At 42.8% G+C, this 27706-nt stretch overlaps 1 protein-coding gene across 3 annotated transcripts in view; it reads left to right on the plus strand.

Annotated features, from left to right (window-relative positions):
• Positions 1 to 27706, plus strand: part of uxs1 (UDP-glucuronate decarboxylase 1) — a 106697-nt gene that overhangs the window by 64638 nt on the left and 14353 nt on the right. For all 3 annotated transcript variants that reach the window (XM_063214223.1, XM_063214221.1, XM_063214222.1), the window contains 3 exons: positions 2116 to 2237; positions 7410 to 7529; positions 8706 to 8749. In XM_063214223.1, the coding sequence (XP_063070293.1) occupies positions 2116 to 2237; positions 7410 to 7529; positions 8706 to 8749 (286 nt within the window). The remainder of the gene's footprint in view (positions 1 to 2115; positions 2238 to 7409; positions 7530 to 8705; positions 8750 to 27706) is intronic.

Raw genomic sequence — 27706 nt, forward strand, 5'->3', positions numbered from 1 at the left:
TGCATTTCTATTCACTGTGAAGTAAATTTGGCAGCAGTGTTACTACTAGGTTCACTCCTCCATCTTTAGACCTTCAGTACCCTGTCCTGCATCCCTTCAACCTTTGCACAACTAGCAAGCTCAGTTTCACTTTCTAGCTCATGTCCTGGTCCCACCATACCCTAAAGTCCCGTGTACACCAAGTGCGAACTGCGCGGCGGAAGTCATTATTTCTCTACGGAGGGAAGGCGAATGAAGCTACCAGAGCGAATTCGCCAGGAGTGAAGCGAACTGAGCGGTCAGAGCGAATTTTGACGATTTAACTCAAGCTAATCTTAAGCGAATTCGCTATGACACGTTCATATCGACAAATGTCCCAGGTTGTCAAGACGGAGCCGTTATGTGATTAGCTGAATCAAACATGTCAATGCTAATAAAGGAAATTCTTGGCTAAATTTCTTCAACCACCCCAGCTACCTGGGTCGCGTAGGTAGCGCTTGGTCTACACAGGGCGCAATGCTATCGTAGAGCATCTGGAATTGACAAATGGAGCATCGATGACAGGTGGGAAGGGTGAACTCTTGTCTTGTCCCTCCCCCATCCTCTGAATGGCTACGTTGGAAACCTACAGTTTACCATTTTAGGGAAATGAGAATTGTGTGGAAGTTTAGCGATGGCAAGACCAGCCTATCGAGCTGACAACTCGTTCAGGACATGTCCGGTATCAAATACAGTGCAGATGTGGAAAAAAGGGCAACCTTCCACTTTTGAAAGAATCGGCAGCCTGCCTACCAGCTGCGGGGTCTCGCATATACATTCAGTGGGTGTCCCTGTTTGATGTCAGGCCTGTGCAGCGGCAGCACAGCACAGACATGCCTTTTCATCAGCCGTGACTCGGGGGCACTCATCTACCCACGACATGAAATCAAACCAACCAGACTCGTCTCCTGAATGTTTAAGGGGTGGGGGGGGTAGAGTCCTATTATACAATCAATGGGGTAGACTGACTCCGCTGCGCTGGCTGTTTTGTCTTTTTTCTACTTCTTCGTCTTCTCATGCCAACGTCCACAGCTACAGTATTATTAAAATGGTGACCCATTTGTTGTAGCGCTCGCTATTATTGCCACCCAGACAAACCAAACGTTGCACATTTCAGCCGATCAAATCTAGAGACTAGGGAAAATGTTGCAAATCTCAGTGCAGCTGTTGAACACGCAGGGGGAGAGCACACACACCTTTCTAAACATGACTGGACTAATTAACATATAATTTACATCATTGTGTTGTGTGTGTAAATAGTCGTACAGAGTCACAGCTCTGGTCATTGCAGATGTGAGTCTTCGAGTCTCTGTATGGATGCGTGCAGCTGTCTTTATTCATGCGTGGTGTGTCTGCCCACCCGCGAGTCAGTCAGGTAGTCTTTCATGTCACGCCTCACCCAGGAGGCTTGGGTAAGCTGAAGGATCCTAGCCATAGCCCCCCTGCTTAAGCCTGCGCATAGCCTACAGGAAGTGTGTGAGAGCAGGCTTACGGCCGTGTCAGGGACTAGCTTGGCGAGTGGCACAGACAAGGCTGCATACCTCGAGGCTAAGGGGCCACGTGTTGCTATGACATCGGTTTAGTCACGGTGAAGTGGAACCATCTGCACCTTACCTGGTAGTGGCAGGGTTGTGCATTTGTATTCATTAAATCAGACAAATGTGTGATTCATTAGGGTGTTTATAAGAGAACTGGACAGCCACTCTAGGACGTGAATAGACTTTCTCAAAGACATCATGAAGGCAACAATTAAAGGGTCAGTCTGCAATCATTTTGGCCGAAGCATGGTATGAATGTCAGTATACAATGTTCTGCGTTAGAATAATGGAGAAAAAAAAACTCGCTTCCCTGAGCTGTCAGGGATCTAAAAATTGGCAGTACTGAAAGACATCATTTTTTTAATGAGAAGGGACATGTCTATTATTGATGTCAAAATATACTGTAACACAAGAGTTGAGTTTTGGCTTCCATTATAAGCCTTGAAACTTTGGTATATCACTAATATTTGTGGGAAGGTAGCCAAGTTAAAAGCAATAACCACCCTAATCATCATATCTGCTTCTCTCTCCCTCCCTCCTATCTCTCTCCCTCCCTCAGACCCAGAGGTCCATCCTCAGAACGAGGAGTACTGGGGTCACGTGAACCCCATTGGGCCACGGGCCTGCTACGACGAGGGGAAACGGGTGGCCGAGACCATGTGCTACGCCTACATGAAACAGGTGAGGCGGTCAACAGTCTCTGATTGTAATCAGCAGCCAAGCCCCGTAAGCTCTGAAAGCCTGGAGCTTTTCTGTGTGCTGTGGAGATGATGGATGTCTTCAAGGTTATGTCTGGAAATTATTATCGATGCATTTAGGAAGCTAAGCCAATGTTTGCCACCAGAATAATTTCAGACTCCACTCCAAGGACTGACAGCTGTACATATTTAAAAAGTAAAGGAAAGGATATTAGTAACTTGCTATTTCTTCTCTCTCTCTCTTTCTCTCTCTCTCTCTCTCTCTCTCTCTCTCTCTCTCTCTCTCTCTCTCTCTCTCTCTCTCTTTCTCTCCTGGTAAAAAAACACAAAGTCCTTTGTGAGTTCATGTCCAGTGCTCTCCCACACAACAAGCTCTTAATGCTCGTTTAGTGTTCCCAGAAATGTTGACAAGCTTAGGAAAGCGTTCACAGCGTGTCCTTCCCTTATTGCATCAAATATTTAACTGTTGTGCACATACTGTATTTTGTACCTATTATACAACTACTTAGATATCAAAGTGTGCAAATGTATTTTTTATATGTTTTAGTACACGGATATTTTTAGATAAGTATTGAAAATAGATACTGTATAGTCTTTTATGTCATTTCTCAGTGCTGTCGTATTTTCCTATTTTTCCTTGTTTGTTTAGTTTAGTTGTTTGAGAAATAAACAAATCCTAAGGCATGGAGTACCATGCTTAGGGTACCACATGTCCCTAGTCATGGAAAATGGGAGAGAACTCGGAATATTCACGGTCCCCACGCACCTGTCGGTGTTGGGAATCTACAAGCCCAACTCCCTTACCTTTCACCAATGACTGCCCCAAAAAACATTTTGCTGTAGGAGGAACTAAACTACACAGTGGGGAGGAGCAGAGAACGTGCCTTTTAAATAGTTGTCAATCGTGGATCAGGCTTACAGACCGATGCAAATGCAAGTATTTATCGAGCTAACTAAGGTGCCAAGCAGATGTCAAGACCATGTCGCTTAGCAACTAGTGCACACGGGTGCTATCCTAGAGCAGTGAGCTCAGTATGATCTTACATCAGGAAAAAAGAAATCAAAGAAGTCTCCGAATTTCTGGGAGCTTTTTTGGTGTTTACCCCATGCTGAGGAAGGAAGGATTGGATTTGTGGAGCAATTTCTGTGACTTTTATTAGCGCTTTCCCACACTCTTGCACACACTCTCTCTCTCTCTCTCTCTCTCTCTCTCTCTCTCTCTCTCTCTCTCTCTCTCTCTATTTCTCTCTCTCTCTCTCTCTCTCTCTCACACACACACACACACACACACACACACCCATGCATGCACGCGCACACCCACGCGTGCACACACAAACACAAACTCAAACCAAACAAGCCCTAAAGGCTATAGCCATTTCTGCTTAGCCTTTTTTCGGGCATATGATGAAATTCGGTGTAAAACGAGCCCACTTCGGATCCAATAGCATTTGTTCCAGAGGCATTGTGTGCATGGGACAAATGACTTGAAATTGTTCTTAAATACCTCCCACTGGCTCGCACCGTGGGCTTCTGTCACCGTGATGAATAACGTATAAGCAGCCATGCACTAGCCCTGGTGGTGACAGACAAGCAAGAGAGCGCTGTCTTGGATCAAAGTTATTCCTTACCTTTTATTTAACCAGGTTAGTCATGCTGAGATCAACCGTCTCATTTACAAGGAGGACCTCCCTTTAAAAATTCAACGGCATCTATTATTTATTTCGTGTGGCTATGAATAGGCTTCACACAACGATATAGATGACACTGAGGCACTTTTATGTCTCATTTTAATTTCGTTTTATTTATTTATCATTTTTGGTGGTGTTCACATGTAGCACATGGCTTGTTTTTTACATTTCGCCTGTGTGTGTGTGTGTGTGTGTATGGGTGTTTGTCTCTCTCTCGCTCTCTCTCACTCTCTCTCTCTTTCGTTTTTTTTCTCTCTCTCTCTCTCTCTCTCTCTCTCTCTCTCTCTCTCTCTCTCTCTCTCTCTCTCTCTCTACCTCCATCTACCTCCATCACTGTCACTATTTGACAGCAGCCTTTTGCTGTATCTGGTGGGATCAGTATGTCTGTCACGTCACGCACGTCTCTTCGGACGCCACCATCACTTTATCTCAGGGCCGAACCGAGCCACACCCCCTCCTATACCCCAACGCCGCGCCCGCCTGTGCCTGTCAGCCCACTGCCGCCTTACCAGGACGCACACCTTTATTCTCCCCTGACGTTAACTGTCCATCACCGATACAGCCACATGGAAATATCGTCAATTACGTCTGGCATTTTCGTTCTTCTTTTTTTTTTTTTTTGCTCTCCTTCTCTCTACTTTTCATTTCTTAAATTGATATACGGTGACATTTGGAGGAAGAAATATAGACCAGAAGATATGCCGTTGGCAGGGGAAGACAAGACAAGATGTTGTGTCATCTTTTATGATGTCATTATGTCCCTGTCACCGAGAGCTGTGATTGGTTGGTTAACTTCACACGTAAACACACAGATGCTTCACTGATTCCCTCAACTCTCTGTTTGATAATAAACAGAGTTGTCACCATGGTGTTTGACACTCAACTGACAGTGTTGCCTAATCCACAGCAGACCATTTGCCACCCCCTTCCCTTATTCCTCTCTTATTTTTCCTCTTTTTTCTGTCTGGTCTGTCACTCTCTTGCCCCCTCTTACCAGTCGGTGTCACTGGAGAGAGACAAGAGATGCAGCAGGTGCCACTTTTCTGGGCGTTGTCCTTCTAATTGTCTGTTTTCATCTTCCTCTCAGACGTGTGTCAAGTCATTCGTTTTACTTTCTTGTTTACTTATTCCCTGTTATTGAAGGATCCATTGGACAAGGGCAAAAACCCAATATTTAACGCCAAAGAGAAAAAAGAAAATTGATGTGTTGACATTCCTCTGTCATTCCCCCACTTCAATCTGCAAGCACCTTTTCAGCGACTTTTGTGTGTTGGGCAGGTTGGCAGAGACTTTTCGTGGAAGTCATCCTCCTGCTGCTCTTCCAGGTTCACATTTTTGTTTATTCCTTTGACACAGACACACCTTGAACTCAAATTTTGAGTACAGACAGCCATTATATTGATTAGAACACGTCATTAATTTGCCATCCTTGTCGATTTCATCGCCTTTGGTACTTCCACCTTCATCACCAGCAGATACTTTATGAAGATCGAAACTGAGAAAAGGTGGTCAATGCCACCACACCTTATCCATACCCGTCAACCCTCCCTTTTTTCCCGGGAAGCTCACTATCTTTTACTTATTTCCCGCTGTCTTCATATTGTGATATACCCGAAAATATCCAAATTTTTCACATTATAAAAAAAATTCACCCCCACGGCCCTGCCGGGTTAGCCTGACAAGCCAGACCCTCTCCAGTCAAGTCAAGTCAAGTCAGCCTTTATTGTCAGTTTCTTCATAAGCACTGGTCATACAAGTAAATTGAAATTACGTTTTCTCTCTATACCATGAAAGGACATAGACATACACAGCACCGGCATTTACAGACTGACATCTAAGTGCAAGACAGGACAAGTAACAGTGATGGTCCAATAACAGTAAAGTGATGAAGTAATAAATAATACTGAGCATTTAACATTGGTGAGTGACAGTGATGGACCAGTGATAACCAGTACAATAAGTGATAGAGTAATACATAATTTAACATTTAGCATTGAACATTTAACATTGAACATTGAACATTTAACATGTAGAGGAAGAATCTCTTCTTATTCCATAAGCTACAAAGGGAATCCACACTCAGCAAATCTTGATAATTTGTACCAGCCTGCACCAGCACAGTTTTGCATCAGCCGCCGAGAAATATAGGCTATGTTGTGCTGCGCAGCAGTTGCTTACAATTTAATTGGAGCAAGAAAACGTTGAAGACAAACTGATATTTCATTTAACTATAGATGCTCATTGTAAAACATGGGCTTAGCTGGGAGTTTGGACTTGACTGCCCTAGCACGCAGACTGTCAGTGCGAAAAACTAAGTAGAACCCACTGTCTGACTTTTCGCTGCTGCCTCGGTGACTGACGTATTTGACTTGTTAAAAAGTTTTGGGGTAAGATAAATTCAAAGATATGAATTTATCTTCAAGGTCTGCTCTTGCAAAGAGGAATATACAGTGCCTTATCAAGTCCCCCCGCCCCATATTTTCATGCATTATAAAAACATATTGCGGTACTTTTTTAAAGGTGCTCTAAGCCATCCTGTTCGTTCTTACATCACCTGATCTGAATTCAAGGCTGTGCACGTAAATCGCACAAACACACAAAAAAAATGTGTTTGATTTGTTCCCAGATGCACTGCACACACCGTCATGCTGTTACAATTTCTCAGGGTGTAATGATTCATTCCTAGCACAATTACCGAAGAAAAGTTTTGACCTTTTTTGAGGCATTGTTAGGGGATGTCTTTGAACAGCTGCCCTTGACTAATTAGTGAAATTAATGAAGTACGGGAAAGAATTTTGTAGCAGTTCAGTAGTGTGGCTAAATGGAGGTGATCGTACATTGATTTATCATTAACCTCTACAAAGCCCTGTATGCTAAGCCGTTTTCTTTCCCAGTGTTTTATGCACCTCCTTGTCAGACCTGGGCGCTGGGGTCTTGTGCTGTCTCCTTGTAAACACGACCTGGAGTGCTGCTAATAACTGTTGGCCCTTAGTTTAGAAAGATATTTTAGGCCCTTAGATAGAAAAATGCTTCAGGTTCCCACACTAACCATATTGTAGTTGTCTGTATTGAATTATTGAAGTAATCTTTTCTTTAGGACATCGCACCGAAAATATTTATGTTGGATTTTGTTTCATTTTTATTTTCTTTTTTTAAATAGCGTGCCGTGACTCAACACACCAATTTTGATCCAGCAGTTTGTCCTTCAAGTCAGAGGAAGGTTTGATTTCTGGAGGGTCGTAGATCGACGTAGCGCCACTGACCTTGTTTTTATTTGTTATGTGTGATTGACAATGTCTGAGGAAGGGTCAGGTGACCCGATGCAGATTTTTTATTACAGTGACTGACTGTGTGTGTGTGTGTGTGTGTGTGTGTGTGTGTGTGTGTGTGTGTGTGTGTGTGTGTGTGTGTGTGTGTGTGTGTGTGTGTGTGTGTGTGTGTGTGTGTGTGTGTGTGTGTCTCTGTAGGAGGGCGTGGAGGTGAGGGTGGCGCGCATCTTCAACACCTTTGGGCCGCGCATGCACATGAATGACGGCCGCGTGGTCAGCAACTTCATCCTGCAGGCCCTGCAGAGTGAGGGCCTCACGGTGAGCAATCTGCCTTCCTTCTATCAACACATACACGCACGCGCACACACACACACACACACACACACACACACACACACACACACACACACACACACACACACACTAACCTAAGAAAACAAACACACATACAGACCTAAAAAACACACACGCACACACACACACACATGGGCACACCTAGAAACGCACACATGGACACGGACACACCCAGACACACCCACAGCACGCCTAGACACAAGGATGAACACACCTAGACACAAGGATGAACACACCTAGACACACATTGACACACACTTAGGCACACACACACACGGATACACCTGTACACACCAAGACAAGGACACAGCCCACCACAGCCGATCTCTCCTCCCTCTCAACTTCAGTTGGGCTATGTGCACTCCCACCCTCAGCACCTACAGTAACACACACACACACACACACACACACACACACACACACACACACACACACACACACACACACACACACACACACACACACACACACACACACACACACACACACTCACATGATACATTCATGCTACATTCACACCAACAGCAAAAGCTGTAAAGTAGCTTTTGTGGGTTTTAAATTACCGCTGCTAATTAATTCGGTTCACTTTTGCCGCTGAATTTGTTACGTATAGTATAGCCGAAACACATCATAGCTCATTTTCAGTGTTTTTTTCTTTCTTTCTTTTTTCTTTTTAGTCGCATTGTCGCCCAAGTTTAGTCATTGGTGGTGGTTGTTCATTTTGTAAATGTGGTCGCTCATCTTCATTCAAAGTGAATTACTTCCAGCATATTTACAGCTTTATTGGCTTCAGCTCTGAATGCAACATTAGACTGTCAACCAGCAGTTTCATATCATGCTTTGCTCTATCCACATCATGTGTGTGTCTGTAACAATAAAGTGTCCTTGTGTTAACAGTGTGGACAAGCCACGTGCCTCATAGTACAGCTTTCCTTGTCAGCTTTTTTTCTACTATTATTGTTGTCTTTGGTTGTTCTGCCACCATTGTTCATTGGCATTCGAAACGTCATCGTAGCCTTAGTCCACTGGACAAAATAAGATTTCAATGCAACAGTAGATCATATTTCATGATCATATTTTTCTCCATCTCTGTGTGGTTTGTCTATCTCTCTCTTTGTCTTTTTTTATCTGCCTATTCAGGTGTATGGGTCTGGATCACAGACGAGGGCCTTTCAATATGTGAGGTAAGAGCTTCCTTATCGCGCACAATGCGACATAGCAATATATTCCCACAACAGAATGTTCTATTACGCCTAGCCTTATCCTGGTGTTCAGATTCTCTGGATGAATACCTTGGTTCAGAATGCATAATATTGCTGGAAAAGAAAAGAGCGAAAACATTGCTGCTCGGCTAACACCCACCGTGCTTGCGTGTGTGTGTGTCTGTGTGTTTGTTTTTTGTGCAATCCCAGTTGTGGTTGATGCAATCCTGTTGGAAAGCCAAACAAGCTTATTTGGATTGAAGTTCTGTTGATGTCCTGCAGTTTGGAATTTTTCATATGCCTGAAAACGAGGTGGTTTTATGTGAGAGACACACTGGGATCTGTTTGGCTGAGATTTTAGTATGGGGTGGTTTTTTTTTCGTTTTTGAGTCATTTTTCAGAGTAGTGCACGTGATGTAACATGACATGACACCAAGGGTGATGGCGGTAGAATCTAGGTAGTACATTATGCAGTACGCCTCAACCGATTTTGCATATGCACCTCTTCTACCTCCTCTGCCTTTCATGTAGATGTTAGGGAGTCTGTATTCTATCTGAACTGGGAATTGCAGTGATGATCAGTAGAGGAGTTGTGATCTTAAAAAAAAATGAATGAAAGAAATAAAGAAAAAAAAAAATTGCCATCTCTGCTGGTGGCTGTTGCATACAAAATATACTGGTCACTTGGTTTTTGTTTGTTTGTTGTTTGATGGGATTATCAGTGCATTCCCATGATTGAATTCAAGGCATTTCAAAGACCCACAATAGTTGTGTTGATTGAAAGAACTCCTAGGTTTATATACGTGTGCAGACTACTAATGCCATCTCATGCCTGCAAAAGAGTCTGTTGGATTTATCTACTACAAGTATGTGTAGAGATGGCATGTATTGATGCATTGGCACTGGCAAGAAATGAAGGAGTGGATGTGTGCAAGGCATTGGCAGAGGGTGAACGAGAGGATGCATGCATGGCTCTGATGACTGAGGGGTGAGCAAGAGGGTATGTGCATGTATTTGTGTCTGTGTTTATGCTGTGCATGCGTACGGATGTGTTTGACAGAGACTGATATGGTGGGTCTCTCTCTCTCTCTCTCTCTCTCTTTCTTTCTTTCTTTCTTTCTTTCTTTCTTTCTTTCTTTATTTATTTATTTATTTCCCTCTTTCTTTCTTTCTTTCTTTCTTTCTTTCTTTCTTTCTTTCTTTCTTTCTTTCTTTCTTTCTCTCTCAGACACACTCTCATGAATGCATGTGATTTGCTAGAGGGGTGTGTGTGTGTGTGTGTGTGTGTGTGTGTGTGTGTGTGTGTGTGTGTGTGTGTGTGTGTGTGTGTCTACATGTGTGCGTTTATATGCGTGATTTGCAGATACGTGTGTGTACACCAATGTTTCATTCAGTGGCAGAAAAAAGCATAGAAAGACGAAAAGCAAATCTTATTCGGCTCACCAACTGGACTACGCATATTTGCATATAAGAGGCTCTCCTTTATGTTTTCACCATTGTTCGACTCTACTGCGAACTCAACATGGAAGTACAAAAGATCGCCCCTAGGGCTTGTGTCGATATTGCACGCCCCTGTGTACTTTGCAAAATTGACATAAAATACATATGACAACACGTTTGTGCACAAAATGTGGATGCGCATTCATATTCTGCAGTGAGCATATTCCAGTCCTTAGAATAAGCCTTTCCACAGCAGTGATTCCATAGTGTGTGTTTGTTTGGAATATTTAGATCAAACATATGGCCCAGGGGCCGAATGTGGTCTGCCAGATGGTTTAATCTGGCCCCAGACTTGTAGAGAACAAAGAAATAAAAAAAGAAGCACATCTCAAACCCATATTATTGATACCGCTGCAAATATATATATATATAATAATAATAATGGTGCAGGGACCTTTAACATTTCTTCCTTTGTCAGCACATTTGTACTTCAGTCATACCATTGATTTGGTTTCATTTCAAATCACAAGCACGCACGCACACGCGCGCACACACACGCACACACACGCACACACACACACACACACACACACACACACACACACACACACACACACACACACTGACACACACTGTTTTGACCACTTGCTCTGTATGCTGACCAAGGAGCTCTCATGTGGTGTGGGGCCATTTGATTGGCCGTGACCAGCGTAATCACAGATGGCGGCTCAGATAGTTCTTGTGTAAAATCAGCACAGTCACACTAAAAGTTTCTTTAATATGGCACATTGTACTGTTTGTTTGTTTTTTGTTTTTGTTTTTTTCAACAAGTTTGAAGTGGTCTATAAACATTCGTTGCAACATTTGTTTCCTTGGATGAATACTTTTCCTGGTCATGGTCAACACATTGCTCATCACGGGTTTGGAATTTGTTCTGAACATTCCACATGGGGATTTTCAAAAGCAGAAGCACAATCCAACAGCGTATGCTTGACGGGTAGCTGGCGTCAGCATGGCCATGGCCAGAAGCGCAGCACTTGTGATAGCAAAAGCTTTCAATTTACTCCGTCAACTTAGGCAAGAGGCCCAATGACGAAAAAGCAGAGGAAAGACATAGATCAACATTCCTAGTCCATAAAGCAAAAGTACTGCTATTTGGTCCAGGCCAATTCACTGAAGCAGCAGATCCTGGGTAAATCATCTTATCTAATTGGCTAATTGGTATTGACACCATAGGCACAAGGGAAAACATCCATAGTAAATAGTGTGAGAACTGAAACAACTGAAATAGTTTGTTCAGGGCTGTTGGAGCACATCAACAGTGTTTCACGAGACCCTGCGGTGTCTGTAAGACAACCATCATGGATTGTGTCTTCATCATGTTGGAGAAACTTGGATGAAGAAAATGAATACTCTCCAGCCTTTACACATCACTGGAGTTGTCTCAATTCTTGGACTAAACATCTACTTTCATCAGCTAAAATTGAAAACCAGAAATGGTTGTTTGAAAAAAAAATCCATCAAAGCCGGTGTTTCAATACAGCTCCTGTGTTTTATGTGTCTACAGTCCTGCTATGGGTAACACAAGTATTGCGCTTTCCGAATGCATTCAATTGAATAGCAAGCAACTGGAACTTCTTCAAAGACTTGCCATTAATGAAATGAGAAGTTTCATTAGTTTCTGGTTGATGTAAGCGGAAACTAGAAATTGTGTCCCTCTGCTATGGTGGGACACATGGCAGTGGAGTGAGACTCATGATCAAACCTTTTCACAGACAATAACAGATCTGATGATTATGAGCAGTTGAACTTCCTAGGATAGCAATCTTTATATTGCCTGACTCTGGCCATCTGGAAGTGTCCACTCAGTTATTATTTCCCTACATTTTACGTCTGTGTCTGATACTCTTGGGTGAGGTTGCATAGATTTCCAAGCAGCCTGGTTATTCGGCAACCTGGGAAGGTGGTTAATGATGACTCATTGTGTATGGAAGCATTGCATACTTTATCCCATTGAATGTCAGTGATAGGGCAAAAATCGTATCCAAACATTAAAATGGAATCTAAATGTTTCAGTGTTCAACAGAGTTCACCCTTCTCATCTGACTCCGGGGCTCAATTAGGCAGGGCTGAGCCAAACTAGAATCCAATGTGCTGTTTGTCAGATTAAACTTTCATGACGCGTTACAAATAGCTGTACAGATATCAATATCAATATTCTTTGGGCTCAGTTTTGATATTATCTGTGCTGGCTGAAGTGTGAGGACGACTTTCTTCTAGGAATATATCTCCATTTCTAGTAAGCTTATATTCATTTTGTAGTGCTATTCCACTTCCCAGTTGCACAGATATGACATGCCATTTTTTTGCAATTATCTGATCAAAAAGGCAGCCCACGAAGATGTATTAAAAGGTAAACTATTCTGCTGTTATAGTAGAGGTTCAACTGCATGGACTTTTACCTGGCCATGTTGAAATCTGCTTTCCAGTGGACTTTGCAGATACTTTCTTGCAGTGTGAATAATGTGTTCACCGTTGGACATTTATTACATTTCTGAAAGTGTCGGGATCAGTCTTGCGGTTTCATGCATAGTTAGATTCACTAACCCACACTTTCGAATTGGACCACCATCCCTGCAGTCCTGCTTTTGTGGTGCTACGGGGTCCAATTCCAATTATTTCCTGCTCCTTACCCCAAAAAACTATATTTGACTTGATACCTCAGCTGTCAGGAAGCAGACTTCACACCATATCCTATCAACACATGGAAATGGCACCACACAAGTATTACTGTGTGTGTGTGTGTGCGTGTGTGCGTGCGTGTGTGCGTGCGTGCGTGCGTGCGTGCGTGCGTGTGTGCGTGCGTGCGTGCGTGCGTGCGTGCGTGCGTGCGTGCGTGCGTGCGTGCGCGCAGGGAAAGGGGTTGTCCTATCACAGCAGATACAGCACTCTCTTACACCAACACCCAGTCATCTTGCCATCACCGTAGTATATGTAATAACCATGGCTGCGTTGGCCATATGAGATACAGGGCATCTGCCCGGTGGACTGTTGATTATTTTGGTCTTGCCCTCAATGCCTGGTGAACCGGTCTTGGTTAAATATGCCCAGTTTGTTTTTTCAGCCGGGTCCAGCCCTGGTAATAACCTGTTTAGCCCAGAGACATGGCTTATAATAAGCAGAGATATGTGCATCTGCAGGGCCGTGGAAGCAGATTTAAGGGTTGGTTGAGTTATGCACGACAGAGAGTCTGTAGAAACAGAACTGGCATACTTTAATTCCGTTTGCACTGGCATTGATGCCCAAGGGGTTTACTAGCTCTAGTTTCTGTTTGAACATTGATCAAGTCTTGGCTTGTTAAGAGTAGTAGTAGTCATTTTTAGTACATATACGTGCAAGTGTCCTTGACCAGAGGCTTGCAAATGAGTAGAGATGATCCTATTAATCTCAAAGGAAATTCGGGTGCACTGCAGCATGTACATGATTTTCTTACAACTCACATATGAACAATTCCATTTGGTCCACAATCATGGAGACTAATAAACCAGAGAACAGACGTTGGCGAATCCTTTGACCCACACCTTAGAAATGGTTATTTGGTATTTGAACTGCATGTCCACATACAGTACTGGGTCGCAAATCACATTGGGAGGGAAAGCATGTACCAAGTGCAACGCTGTTTGTCGGTAGTTTCGTGCCTCACCAAAAACAGCAGTCTTTCAGAAATACAGTATTAGCCCATCTATCACATGCATCTGCAGAGGTACGATATTTTAATGGCTGAGTGCAATAACTGTTGGACAGATTGTAGCCCACACCGCACAAAAGATAGACAGTGCTCTTCTTTCTGTAATCCTTCTACTAACATGTGCTAGTTAAATATTTCATAATTTAGAAACTTTTCCTCAGCCTGAATTGATCAAACTCTGGCAGACCAGACAGTGTTGACTCCATCTGTGTGCTCATCCATCTGTGCTTGAAGTCATAGCATTTATTTTCAAAGCTGAAAGCATTATTTTGATTAAACTTTCAGTTTCATAAACTCTTTCTCTCATGTTTGTCAGACAGACAGGCAAACAGGCTCTAAGTGAAGTGTTGATGTTCTTGTCTCATTGAAATTCAATACAAGTTAGCAAAACAATTTTCTTTCCCCTGTTGCTTTCCATCTTCATTCTTGCTCTGTGTGATCTGGCTCTGCATAGCCTTTTGGTTGTTGTAAGAGTCTTCGGGACTCTTTTAGAAAAGGATGTTTTTCTTTCAAGAAGTTGTCAAATTTAGCCATCTGTCAATGTCAACAGGCATCACCTTTCTCAGTATGCTAATTTTCTTTCAATCTGTTATTGCCCCTCCTCACTAGTCCTTGACTAGGCAAGACTGGACCGCTGTCAAAACTTGAGCTGATGGGGATGCTGCAGTAACATTGCACCAATGCAGCATCCCATGAATAGGCAAGTTGCCAGTGGGGACCCTGGTTCGAGTCCACTCCAGTCTGGGTCTATTTCCAACCTTACTGCATCTCTCTCTTTCCCATTCTCTCTTCTCTGTACTAAATCAAATTAAGACACAAAAGCCCCATGAAATATCTTGGGCTGAATGATTAATTGAACCGACAGCCAACGGATTTACAATTGATTTTCTGTTATGCACATGTCTACACACCATTACATCACAGCTATTCTCATTTATTTTAAACCAGGGGTGGGGAACCTATGTCTGGAGGGCCGTTTGCGGCCCTTGCGGCCGTTTTATCCGTCCCTCGAGACAATTTTAATGTTATGCAGCTTCACATGAAATATGATATATTTTGTAAAGGAATGTTAGAAATTACATTTGCAATTCCAGTAAGTCCAGTGGCTGCCTTCAATATAGGCCTAAAGTGCAGGGGGAAATCCTGGTTTGTGGTCATAGTCCGGCACTTCGTGGCACTTCGAAAGAAAAAGGTTCTCCACCCCTGTTTTAAAAATTAGACACTTATTTGAAATTCTATCACCCATGATCAGATTTGTTCAATGAGGATTCATTCATCTTTTTTGCCATATCGCCCAACAGTGGTCATAACCTTAAACTATCATCACCACCAACACTTTGACTTGCAAAGCTTTCTGAAGCTTTTCTCCAATCTCTTTGACGTCACACCATTATTGGTTATTGATTACATGCCTATTTCCCTCCCCCTCTAGCCGATTCCCAAAAGACAATGTCGTTTTGATGCTGTCTTGCTTGCTGTTTACTTTCAAGATGGATGTCCCCTGGGCAGATCATTCCCAAAGAACATTACTTTTCTGACTAGCCTAAAGGCATAGCCAATCCAAATGATGTTAACAGTGGCAGCTCAATGATGCTAGAAATGCCAAAGCAGAATTCCTCAACCACTGTCAGAAACACAGATGCGTTTGTTCAGAAATATTGTGCAATGTGTTGTGTTGTGGTGTGATGTGGTGTGAAGGAAATGTCTGTAAGTGTGCCGCATCAAGATTCTCGTCTTTTCAGGTCATGATAGGAAGAGATAAACTATTAGCAACTGAATCTGGCTTTGGAACTTGGGGGGCGGGGGGTTGAGCTAAAACCTTGACTCCTTTGTCATTGTGTTCGAATGTTTTGTTTTTGAAAGTGTCAGTACTAAACAGGCGAGATGTTTTTATTCCCTACTCAAAGTATCTCAATGGCCGAATCAGTTAGATGCTGCCATAAATGGACATCTGGATTTCGTCTGGAATAGACAGCCATCTGGTGTGACCGCCCAATATGTCAAAAATCAATCTACCTAAAGAAGAAAAGTTTGGCACCAGTGTAAAATGCCTTTTTTCCATTTCTCTTTGTTTCACTGGTGGCAAATGAGGATTATATAATAAAGGAGCAGAATTGGAATGGAGTTGATGCTGCATTAAATTACAAGTGCAGTCAGAGTAAGCTTCCCATTAGCTTCAATGAACTCACTGCTCAGACTTCCAATCTTAAAATGCCAGGCATAATTGATACAGAGGTGTACTGATCTATTTATCATGCAAGGAAGACATTAGTCACACAATAAAGAAAAGAAGATCTGAAGACATATAATTGAGGAGACAGTGAATGACCCATGGAAGCTGCTGAATAAGAAAAAGAACAGTGTGACTAAGAGGTTTTGGATTTGAGGAAAGACCTGTTTTTTATGTAAGAAAAAAGACAGTGTTTGGCAGTTTTCAAGGTGATTTTACCACAGGTTATATTTTTATCAACCGTTTTAAACTTCTGTGCAGAAGGCCTTTTTGGCCCCTATCACTCACAGAGAATTTTTGGGTAGAGAGACTAGTCTGGCAGATTTAGACAGGATTTCATATTATATTCACAGATGCAGTAATGGGATTAATTCTATTAGAAGAACTTGTCAAAAGCTGTACAGAGGCAGCTAGGTTCTGATATTCACAGAAATGTTTTCTATTTTGTGTATATTTGAAAAATAATATGATTACTGTTGAATGAAAATGTTATAATATTCAATGCAACCTTTTGATAAGTTCTGCCAAAGTCGTATCGACAGAACTTGTCAACAGTTGTCTACTCTACCCACAGAAAGGTTTTGTGTTCTGTGTTAGGAAAGATCCCCTTGGTTACTGTTGTATGAATATTGTATTCAAGCAACTCCAATATTTCATCCAAAATAAGATGATGTTATTCAAGACCCTGAGCACTGGTGCTTGTGCTAAGCCCTGGTAGCTTCTGAACTCATCTGTAAATAATAGGAACCTCCACGGACTTGGGATTTTTGTATTTGATGTATTTGAAATGATTTTCTAATTACTCATTTATTATTAAACAATTGAGGATTTGTTTATTTAGTTAAACCCATTTTTCAGCTCCTGTGATTTTATTAAATTAATAGTTTAATAATAATGTTACCCCCTATTGCCTTCCGAACGGCTGCATTCAGAAAATGGTGAAAAAAACATGAATTATTAACTTTCTATTGATACATGTTCTTCTGTTTTTTTAATGTATGGCGTGAGTGGCACAAAGCACGGTGGTCACGTGTGATACACCTGTCTGCATATCCAGACCAGTGTTCTGTGTGCCTTGGCATTCCGTCGCCTTAGAAATGAGTTTGGTTAACGTCACCGCTCTTCTTTCCCTGGTTGGAGTGCCGTTTCCCTATCTTGCCTTGGCATTTCATAGCTTGCGTGATTTGAATGAAAAGCTTTTCTTGTCGTGTTCATTGTTGGCCAAAAGCTGGGTTTAATTGGTTTTCCCCCAATCTGTGTGCATGTCACGCACAATTAGCACATGCTGACGGACTGCATCGCCTGCAACTTTTTGGGAACTCCTTTATCATCTTCTTGCAGGAAGTATCTTCTAGCATTGCGCTCCCCGCCAAATGTCATTCAGAGACCATGCTCATAGTTTGGGCAAGGCCTTGTCCTTTGTTCTGAGGCTGTTGGACTCCTCAGGGTTGTTTGGGAGCAGAGGATTTCTGTAATCTGTCTTCTGTACTGGGCCTTTACCCTCGAGTCCCAAATACACACGAGAGCTCTTTGCATTTGGAAACTGGAAACTGCAACTGGAAACTGTATTCATATGACTTCATAAACAAAACCATAAAGGATTTTAATATCTTCACAAAGCCTAATGGAGAGTTAGTGCGAGCAGTCTTTTGTAACAATTTATAATGCAGAAGAATGGACCAGGTCACCTCAAGTTGGGATATGGTCCTATGGGATCTATCTCTGGCCCACAAACAGTTCTGAACAGTTTTTTTATTACGACTTTTTGTCGTAAAATTGCGCCCCTATGTCAGGACGAGGTGTCAGTATTGCCTCCCCATAACAGTGATAAACCAATAGCAAAGCTAAGCCCTCCCCTCGTGAAAGCAACTCGAGAGACATCAACAGCAGATAATATAAGAATCTTACTATCTGAACACATTCAACAGTCTCAGAAGCAAGAGAAAGGATCCATGAACCAGTGGTTTTCAAAGTTGGAGCCGGGGACCCCTGGGGGCCTGTGAGGGGGGCAGTAGCAGGTTGGCCGAAAGGCAAAAGAAACATTTCAATAAATTAAATAACTAATGTACACCAAAATAAACAAGTTAAGAATCGGTTAAGAATTGCATTATAATAATCTATTGCATGTCTCAACGTTAATTATTTTATATATCACAGTGAAGCACAGACTCACAGACCTAGACTGTGGCTGTGAAAGGGGTAGCACGAAAAATAGTGTCACAACCCATCTACGGGTGTGTGTGTGGGAGGTCTTGTTTTGGAACCCCTACCATGAGCAATATGCTCGATGTTTACATCAAAAGGAAATGTCAGGGATGGACAGTGTGAGCATTGCACGATTATGCGGCTACAATTTTGATTGTGCAAAGGGGAAAAGGGGCAGGTACATGTACAGGTATGTGACTGGAATTCAACCCTTTCAAACCTTTTAACCCTGCAGGCGAAGAACCTCCAAAAACAAGTCCAGTCGCTAACATCACTAATAAGGCATGGATTAATGACCATCCTCACCATTCTAGTTAACTTGGCTGAAGCTAGGCTCAAACTACACCATTATCGGCCCGATTCTCGGCTGAAAGCCCCGCTTATGACAATCGGTGGAACGTTACCCCCCAGGACCATTGCAAACGATTGTCGGGCAAGATTTCCGCGTCATGTCCTACGGTCAAAGATAGAATTTTGGCAGCTCAAAGAGTCGCAGATCGCAAATCATGGAAATCAAACACTGTTTGATATTTGTGACTGCAAATAGAACGTCGGGCATTGTCTCGGGTGCTTACGATCAGGGATAAGATCGTCAGTTGCGATTCTCCTTGTGTGCAGCGCAACCCGACTTCAAAGTCTTGCACAGAATCGAGATTGGTGTAGTTTGAGCTTGACTTTATGGGGCAATAAAAAAAATTGGTGATTGACGATTGCAGCCAGAATGTTGAGGGGGGAATGCAACAATGCCGATGCCAGAGTTTCTATCTCCCTTGCTCTTTGCTGTATGCGTTTGTGTTGTGTGCTACTCTTGCGTTCGTTCTCTCGCTCTCTCTCTCTCTTCTCTCTGTATTCTCCTTTCCTTCAATAACCATCGTATGCTTTGAAAGCGTGGCATTAAATCGGCAACACAAAGCATCATTAACCTTTGAAACAAATATGCGGCGACAGCACCGCACTTGCACACAAATCAGAAACAGAAGTCCAGTCGTTTAGAAAACTCAACATGGATTAATAACCATCTTTACAGACTGTGTGAATTTGGAAAAGCTGTCCCTCTCTATACCCCTGATATAAAGCCTTGTGTACCTACATCCATTTGAGCATGTACTATATACAGTGAATATTCAATTAATTCAGTTACAGTTAATGGACTTAAATGTGTTGTAAGCAAAGAAACGTTGTCCTGCCAGGACTCTTGACCCTTGCCTCTGGCGCTGCCAAACTGGGGATCTGGCGCTTCAAAGTTTGGTACCACTAAAGGCATAGGTTTGTATTCTGGCAGGGCAACTCCCCATCGCCACACAAGCCTTTATGAATGTGTTGACCAAAATAAAACTTCATAGAAAGAATTACCAATGAACCTAAGATTAAAGTATGCCTTCATTCTATTGATACGTCTCGTTAATGCCTGACTTCACTCTCTGTGTGAGCTGAGCTCAATGCAGCCCCAAGCTAGTCTGCTGTGACACCCTGGATAATCTTTATTACACATGCAGATGGTTCTTAGTGATCAATCCTCAGCCCGTGGTATTGTCTGCCTGTCTGTTTGTTTCTTTGTTTGTTTGTTTTCACGGGAAGTCATTGCAGTAGTGAGGTTGTGGAGAGTTCACCGTGGGATACGGGCGCGGTGAAGGATAAAGGATTAAAGTAGGCCGCCAGGAGACATTGGCTTAGTCATGTCCCACTGAGTGAGTCGCTGGGTTCAATTTTTGGGTTTATGTGCAGGGTGTGACTGCAGGGGGGTGGGGGGTTTGCTTACAAGGTGTTGTTGAGCACATGTTTTGGTAGTACGTATGCTAATATTGCGTTGAGTCGAGATCTGACAGGCGCCCCTTCGGGGGTTAGACAGATGTGCGCTTGGAGCTTTCCTTGATGTGTCTTTTTGAAAGATGCCATACTCACTCATTCAAACTGCAACTGCAGCACATCAGTAAATACAGCAGTTTGACTGTAATGCATAATTCATTTTTACCATGTGATTATGGATAAATTGTACTTAACCAAGACACCAGCCAGCTTTTACTGACTTTTATGAGCTAAGAGAATATGAACTAGTTTCCAGCTCCTCTATCTTCATAACCGTCATATAATCAGATATTCCATACAAGTGAAAGTTTTCGCTTGTTCGGTTCTTTCCTATTTGGTATTTTTTTTCCTGATGTTGATTTTTGTTTTTGTCTGGATATGCCTGAAATCTGTATTTCCTTTACATCGGCATGCCCCTTCCATCCATGCAATTGACTCGCTGTATTGATGCGCCTCTCCGTGCTGTTGCTATTTGTGAGTGATGAGATATACGAGTCGCACATGTATATGCAGTGATGATGATCCTCAGGTCCCAGTGGATATATCCTCCAGAGTTGGACGCTGCCTGTCTGTCTCTCTCTCTCTCTCCGCAGAAAATCACTCAGAATTAATTGCGGCAGGGTAGGGTGGAAAAAAAACGAGCCCTGTGTACTTTGGAGACCGGGAAAGAACCTTCAGTCTTTGTTATGATCAATTCATGAGGACTGGGCATTCCTAAAGCCGACATGAACCATTGGTCACATGCATTAGTTAAGATGCTGGTGTTCTCAAGCTTAAGTACTTCCAGCACTGTAAGGTCTGGGAGGTGCTTGCTGCAGGATACACAAATGCGGCCACATTTCGTGCTTGAATGCACATTTTATGTCAGTTTTGCGTGTTGATTACTGCAGCATAAAGCTGATGATGATCCAGTCATTATCATTAAAAAAAACTTTTTTTAGCCTACTGAAATGCATGTCCATGGTGGCGCCCTCAGTATTTGTTTGGGCCCTCTCTTGAGTAGATATACAGGGGTGATAGCAGTCCGGCGCCGCGCCGGAAATCCGGCGTAGCGTGGCTGTAGAAAAAAATAAAATAATAATTTCCCCAAAATTAATAAAATAATAAACTATCGCGTAGGCCTTCATTAATGTATGGTGAAAATAAATGAGCGCGCAACAGCCTGTTGTAAGAGACGCGAAAGGAACCCAAATGAGCAGCAGCCCATAATTGTATCATCCCGACATCTTACTGAAAAATGTATCAATTTGTTACGTCTTGCTCTTGAGTCACTCACCACATCACTGGCGGCAGTCTTCTAGTTCTAGTGAAAGGAGAAGTAGATTGGCTGTCAGTATGCACAGTAAAGAGAGTTCTAGGCCCCTACTGGTTACCCTTCTCAGATATTTTCACTGTCGACGGAGGCAAATCCAAAAATGGCATCTCGTTATACTGAAGAAACGGAAGAAAGTACTATAGGCCAAGTCTAGACCATTTGGATTCCGATAAAAAATAGCAACTATTGTTAGCACAAATCCACATGGCTTGCTAGTTGTGATGGGTGTGTTGAACCGTGTGGATGTCAGTGGAATACTAGTGAAATTCTGTGATCAAGAAAACGTTGGTAACACTTCCAAATAAGGGGCCATAATAAACAGTAAAGTAACTACAACCTAATACTTAAGTAAGGGTTAATAATCATTATTTAATGCCATTAGACACATATTAAGTAAGGGTTAACGTTCGGTGAGAAGGTCGCTACCGTGGCAGGGTTCTAGCTAGCGCAAAAGTGCGTGACGGCCCGTTACGCTATAATTTTGGACCGTGACGCTTATTTTGGACCGTTACGCTTATTTTCAATACAGCGTAACGGCATTTTGTCTGTATTATGTAGGCTACAGCCAGATCAATGCCACATCGCCCTTCTGCCAAACCTGACACATGTCATACTCACTGTATTTAAATGACAATATAGCACTCTACTACTACTACCAGCCTACTACTACTACTATTTGTCGCGGGGTTTTGACGGCTTTTATTAATCTCTGTGACAAGCGTATGAAACAACAACAAATGCACGTGTAGCATCGCATCCTTGTTTCTCCAAAGCGTAGTTGCCAACCTGTTAGCAGTGTCAGCAGTAGTGCTGGGTTCGTTAGCCTACTTGTTACCATACAAACAAATCAGGAGACATTGGGCGCTAAGCGCTGACATTGGGAGTTGACACTATTCGAAAGAGGACAAAGTAGGTGGGAGAAGACGTCTCCGTAACGGTGAGAGGCACTTTTTTCTAAGCTTGCCGGTTGACATAGCGTGACTACAAAAAAAAACCCGCATTCGTAGCAAAAGGAGCGTCTTCTGTGGCTAGGCTAATTGCATGCGAAAGGCACCCGGCACCAGTCCTGTGGTTTTAGGACGCGCAAGCTGTACATAGCGCGAGCTCGGAAAATGTGACAAACTGCACTTGTCTCGGAATCGGATCACTCGGACATTGATATGCCCTATTAAATGCACACACGGTTCACAGTGCTCCTCAACGTTTTCAAAACTAGTGCAACTGTGAGAAGGGGACACCCAGTGTTGCCAAAAGAAAATCAGCCAAAGTCGCTATGGGCTTGCTGAAAAGTCGCTAGAAGTCGCTAGATGACGTCATGACGTTACGTATGACGTCACAATGTCACGCACGGCGCGCTGATCTACAGAAAACGTGCCCACATGCCTTCGTCCACAGTACAAATGGGCGGTGCTAGCTACTTTTTGGAGATCAGAGCTTATCTGCAGCCCCGCTTAACCGTGGGGGAAACGCTTCTGACGGCGGCGCAGAGTCAGAATTATGTGGGAAAAACTATTCATTTGTCACAGAAAATGCACGTATAAAAAGTCGCCACATGCACCAAAAGTCGCTAAAGGCGCTAGATGAGTTTTTTGTCGCCATTGTGCCCGAGATTCACTGCGGTCGGTGCGGCCAGCCTGCTAGTGCTCATTTAAATTTGTCATATGCTTGTAGGGTAGACCGAGTAAAGTTAAGTACAGGGTACAGTTTAGGTAAATCAAATATACCTGTGTAACAACAAGACTCTGATCTAATTCCAAAGTGTAGGCATAACATAAATGACAGTCCCAAAACATTTGGTGACCATATCGAAGATTGTGTAATCTCGGTTTATGTTGACATTCGGTTCCTGCCATATATTTGTCCCATATCGCTTGCCGTAGTCTCATACAAGCAGATGTTCGTGCATGAGAATTCCTGTGCGTANCACAAAGGTTGCCACACCGTGGTGCGTGCATCATGTGTCACGTCTGTCTCTCTACCCGCCACTGGAAATGCATTGTGTGGTGTCGTGAGGAGGGACACTGATTTGCCTCTCACAAGACAAGCGAAAAAGTCGCTAGATTCGGCCAGATTGAGCCTGAAAAGTCGCTAAGTCGCTAGATGATTTTTTTTGTCGCCAGAGGTGGCCAAAAGTCGCTAAATCTAGCGACAAAGTTGCTAAATTGGCAATACTGGGGACACCGCGACACACCTCTCTCTTCCTCTTAATAGATCTCTATTTGCGCGTATGCGCCCGAGAGAGGGAGTCATATTTACCTCTCCAATCGCAAAAGTTCACAGACAACGGTGTTCGTTACCAACTTTTTAGTAGTAGGCTAACTCGTTAGGCCTACACTACTTTTATCAGAAAAAAGTAGTTACATTACTGCAACCCAACACTGATAATTTACCTTTTAGGTACCCCTAGAATGGCCTATTTTTTTACCTTAAAATGTCAAAAACTCCGCACCGCGGATGGGGGGAAACCCCCCTTCCGCACCAACCCCCCCTCTCGGTCGCTTCGCTCCCTCGACCGATACGCTATAATTTCATCCTAGCTAGAACCCTGCGTGGAATAGCAGCACGACAGAGAGAATCTTTAGACCCCGACACGGAGCGGAGGGGTCTTGTTCTCTCTGAAGTGCTGCTATTCCACAAAGCGACCGACTCGCCGAAAGTTAACCCGCTTATTATATGGATATACTTAAATGATTCACACATGCGGGGACATTTCCTTAGACCTATTTAATGTTAAGATTGTTGCTGCGCAAAACAAAACAGTGCCGTTGTGGAACACCGCTAGGCAACAGCTAGGTAGGCTAGCCAGGACAACAGGTGTTGTCTATCACAGCAGCTGATTAGAGTGACAAAAGACCGGACCCCCTGCGGAGTGATATGAAACATTCGCTTTAGCCACTGACTTGTATACAAGCCAGTGGCTTTAGCAGTGAACGTCTTGTTGCCATTGACAGCGGTAGCCAGGACAACGGGTGCTGTCTATCACAGCAGCTGATTAGAGTCTTGTTGAAAAGTCGCTTTAGCAGTGAAAAGTCTTGTTGCCATTGACAGCGGTCTGTTATAGACCAACCCGTCCGTTATCGAAAAATAACAGACGTCCGAACGTTGGGGAGCCCCGTTGAAATGAATGGAGCATTCGACAGATGACGTCACAACCATATAATAATTGTTATTAATGCATATGTTGAGCATTAGTAAGCAGTTACTTAACTATTAGATAACTATTACCTTGTGTTACAAGTTAATAGCATATTATTATTTAACTAATAGATAAGTAAGGGCACAGTTAATAGTTAAGTAGCTATCAGGTAATACTTAACTAAGGACCAAAATTAACACTTACTTAACCCTATCCAGACCGGGGGGGGGCTAAAAGTGCCCGCACCAACTTTGATGTCGTATAACTCTTGAATGACTAAAGCTATGACTACGAAACTTTGTGACTTTTCCTAAAATGAAGTTGGCTACAATGTGATACCAACAGATTAGGTATATCATTTTTGTTGTTGCCATGGCAACGGTTTTCTGACGGGTACACCTGCCCAAAAATCACTGATCTAAGTCTCATCATCATCACTTTTCATATTTTTTTACATTTTCATTAGCATCAGACACCCTTGTGAACATTTGAAGTGGTCTGATGCACATAATAACCAAAATTGATATGCATTACCGTGGTGCGTGCATCATGTGTCACGTCTGTCTCTCTACCCGCCACTGGAAATGCATTGTGTGGTGTCGTGAGGAGGGACACTGATTTGCCTCTCACAAGACAAGCGAAATAGTCGCTAGATTCGGCCAGATTGAGCCTGAAAAGTCGCTAAGTCGCTAGATGATTTTTTTTTGTCGCCAGAGGTGGCCAAAAGTCGCTAAATCTAGCGACAAAGTCGCTAAATTGGCAACACTGGGGACACCGCGACACACCTCTCTCTTCCTCTTAATAGATCTCTATTTGCGCGTATGCGCCCGAGAGAGGGAGTCATATTTACCTCTCCAATCGCAAAAGTTCACAGACAACGGTGTTTCGTTACCAACTTTTTAGTAGTAGGCTAACTCGTTAGGCCTACACTACTTTTATCAGAAAAAAAGTAGTTACATTACTGCAACCCAACACTGATAATTTACCTTTTAGGTACCCCTAGAATGGCCTATTTTTACCTTAAAATGTCAAAAACTCCGCACCACGGATGGGGGGAAACCCCCCTTCCGCACCAACCCCCCCTCTCGGTCGCTTCGCTCCCTCGACCGATACGCTATAATTTCATCCTAGCTAGAACCCTGCGTGGAATAGCAGCACGACAGAGAGAATCTTTAGACCCCGACACGGAGCGGAGGGGTCTTGTTCTCTCTGAAGTGCTGCTATTCCACAAAGCGACCGACTCGCCGAAAGTTAACCCGCTTATTATATGGATATACTTAAATGATTCACACATGCGGGGACATTTCCTTAGACCTATTTAATGTTAAGATTGTTGCTGCGCAAAACAAAACAGTGCCGTTGTGGAACACCGCTAGGCAACAGCTAGGTAGGCTAGCCAGGACAACAGGTGTTGTCTATCACAGCAGCTGATTAGAGTGACAAAAGACCGGACCCCCTGCGGAGTGATATGAAACATTCGCTTTAGCCACTGACTTGTATACAAGCCAGTGGCTTTAGCAGTGAACGTCTTGTTGCCATTGACAGCGGTAGCCAGGACAACGGGTGCTGTCTATCACAGCAGCTGATTAGAGTCTTGTTGAAAAGTCGCTTTAGCAGTGAAAAGTCTTGTTGCCATTGACAGCGGTCTGTTATAGACCAACCCGTCCGTTATCGAAAAATAACAGACGTCCGAACGTTGGGGAGCCCCGTTGAAATGAATGGAGCATTCGACAGATGACGTCACAACCATATAATAATTGTTATTAATGCATATGTTGAGCATTAGTAAGCAGTTACTTAACTATTAGATAACTATTACCTTGTGTTACAAGTTAATAGCATATTATTATTTAACTAATAGATAAGTAAGGGCACAGTTAATAGTTAAGTAGCTATCAGGTAATACTTAACTAAGGACCAAAATTAACACTTACTTAACCCTATCCAGACCGGGGGGGGGCTAAAAGTGCCCGCACCAACTTTGATGTCGTATAACTCTTGAATGACTAAAGCTATGACTACGAAACTTTGTGACTTTTCCTAAAATGAAGTTGGCTACAATGTGATACCAAAAGATTAGGTTTATCATTTTTGTTGTTGCCATGGCAACGGTTTTCTGACGGGTACACCTGCCCAAAAATCACTGATCTAAGTCTCATCATCATCACTTTTCATATTTTTTTTACATTTTCATTAGCATCAGACACCCTTGTGAACATTTGAAGTGGTCTGATGCACATAATAACCAAAATTGATATGCATTACCCAAGTTAGATGGAAAATACATTAAGGTGACATTTTGGGCAATAAAATCAGGAAATGCCGTCATAATGATGCCATAATGTCCCATAATGACACCAAACTGATGTCATTCATAGATCTTTGGCTGAAGATCATCCCCTCCAAGTTTGGTGGTCATACGCCATTCGGTTCCTAAGTTATGAGGGGGGGGTCAAAAGAGCCCCCCCCCCGGTCCCAGGTATGCCAAAAAAGCCCGGTCTGGATAGGGTTAATACAAAAGCAAGGCATAACTAATAGTTAATTAATACATAAATATTGGGTTTTGGGACCCTTATATTAGAGTTGGCTGAGGATAACTAATGTAATTAATAGATAGATATTGATATTTGGGACCCTTATATTAGAGTTGGCTGCGGATAACTAATGGTTAATTAATCGATAGATATTGGTGTTTGGGACCCTTATAATAGAGTTGGCTGAGCATACCTAATAGTCAAGTAATTAATCTACTGTGACATCTAGTTTTCACTCGTTCAAATCACTGTAATAGTGGCAACAGGAGCCATTATATAGCAAGGATTGGACGTACAATTCTCAATGATGGTGGGGTGATGTGATGTAATTTTTTCATGTACCACTTATTAGTTTTAACGGTAAAAACCCTACAATAAATGCAGAACATTATGAAGAGTAATAGTTTTGAAGCGAAACTAAACCATTTCTTTGTGATAATTAGGTTAATGTTTGAGAATATTAGCTCCAAGAAGAGCAGTGCATGATGGGTACGCAATCTATAGACAACAATAATTCAGTATTAT

This window comes from Engraulis encrasicolus, chromosome 13 (assembly GCF_034702125.1).
Source record: "Engraulis encrasicolus isolate BLACKSEA-1 chromosome 13, IST_EnEncr_1.0, whole genome shotgun sequence".
Taxonomy (NCBI): domain Eukaryota; kingdom Metazoa; phylum Chordata; class Actinopteri; order Clupeiformes; family Engraulidae; genus Engraulis; species Engraulis encrasicolus.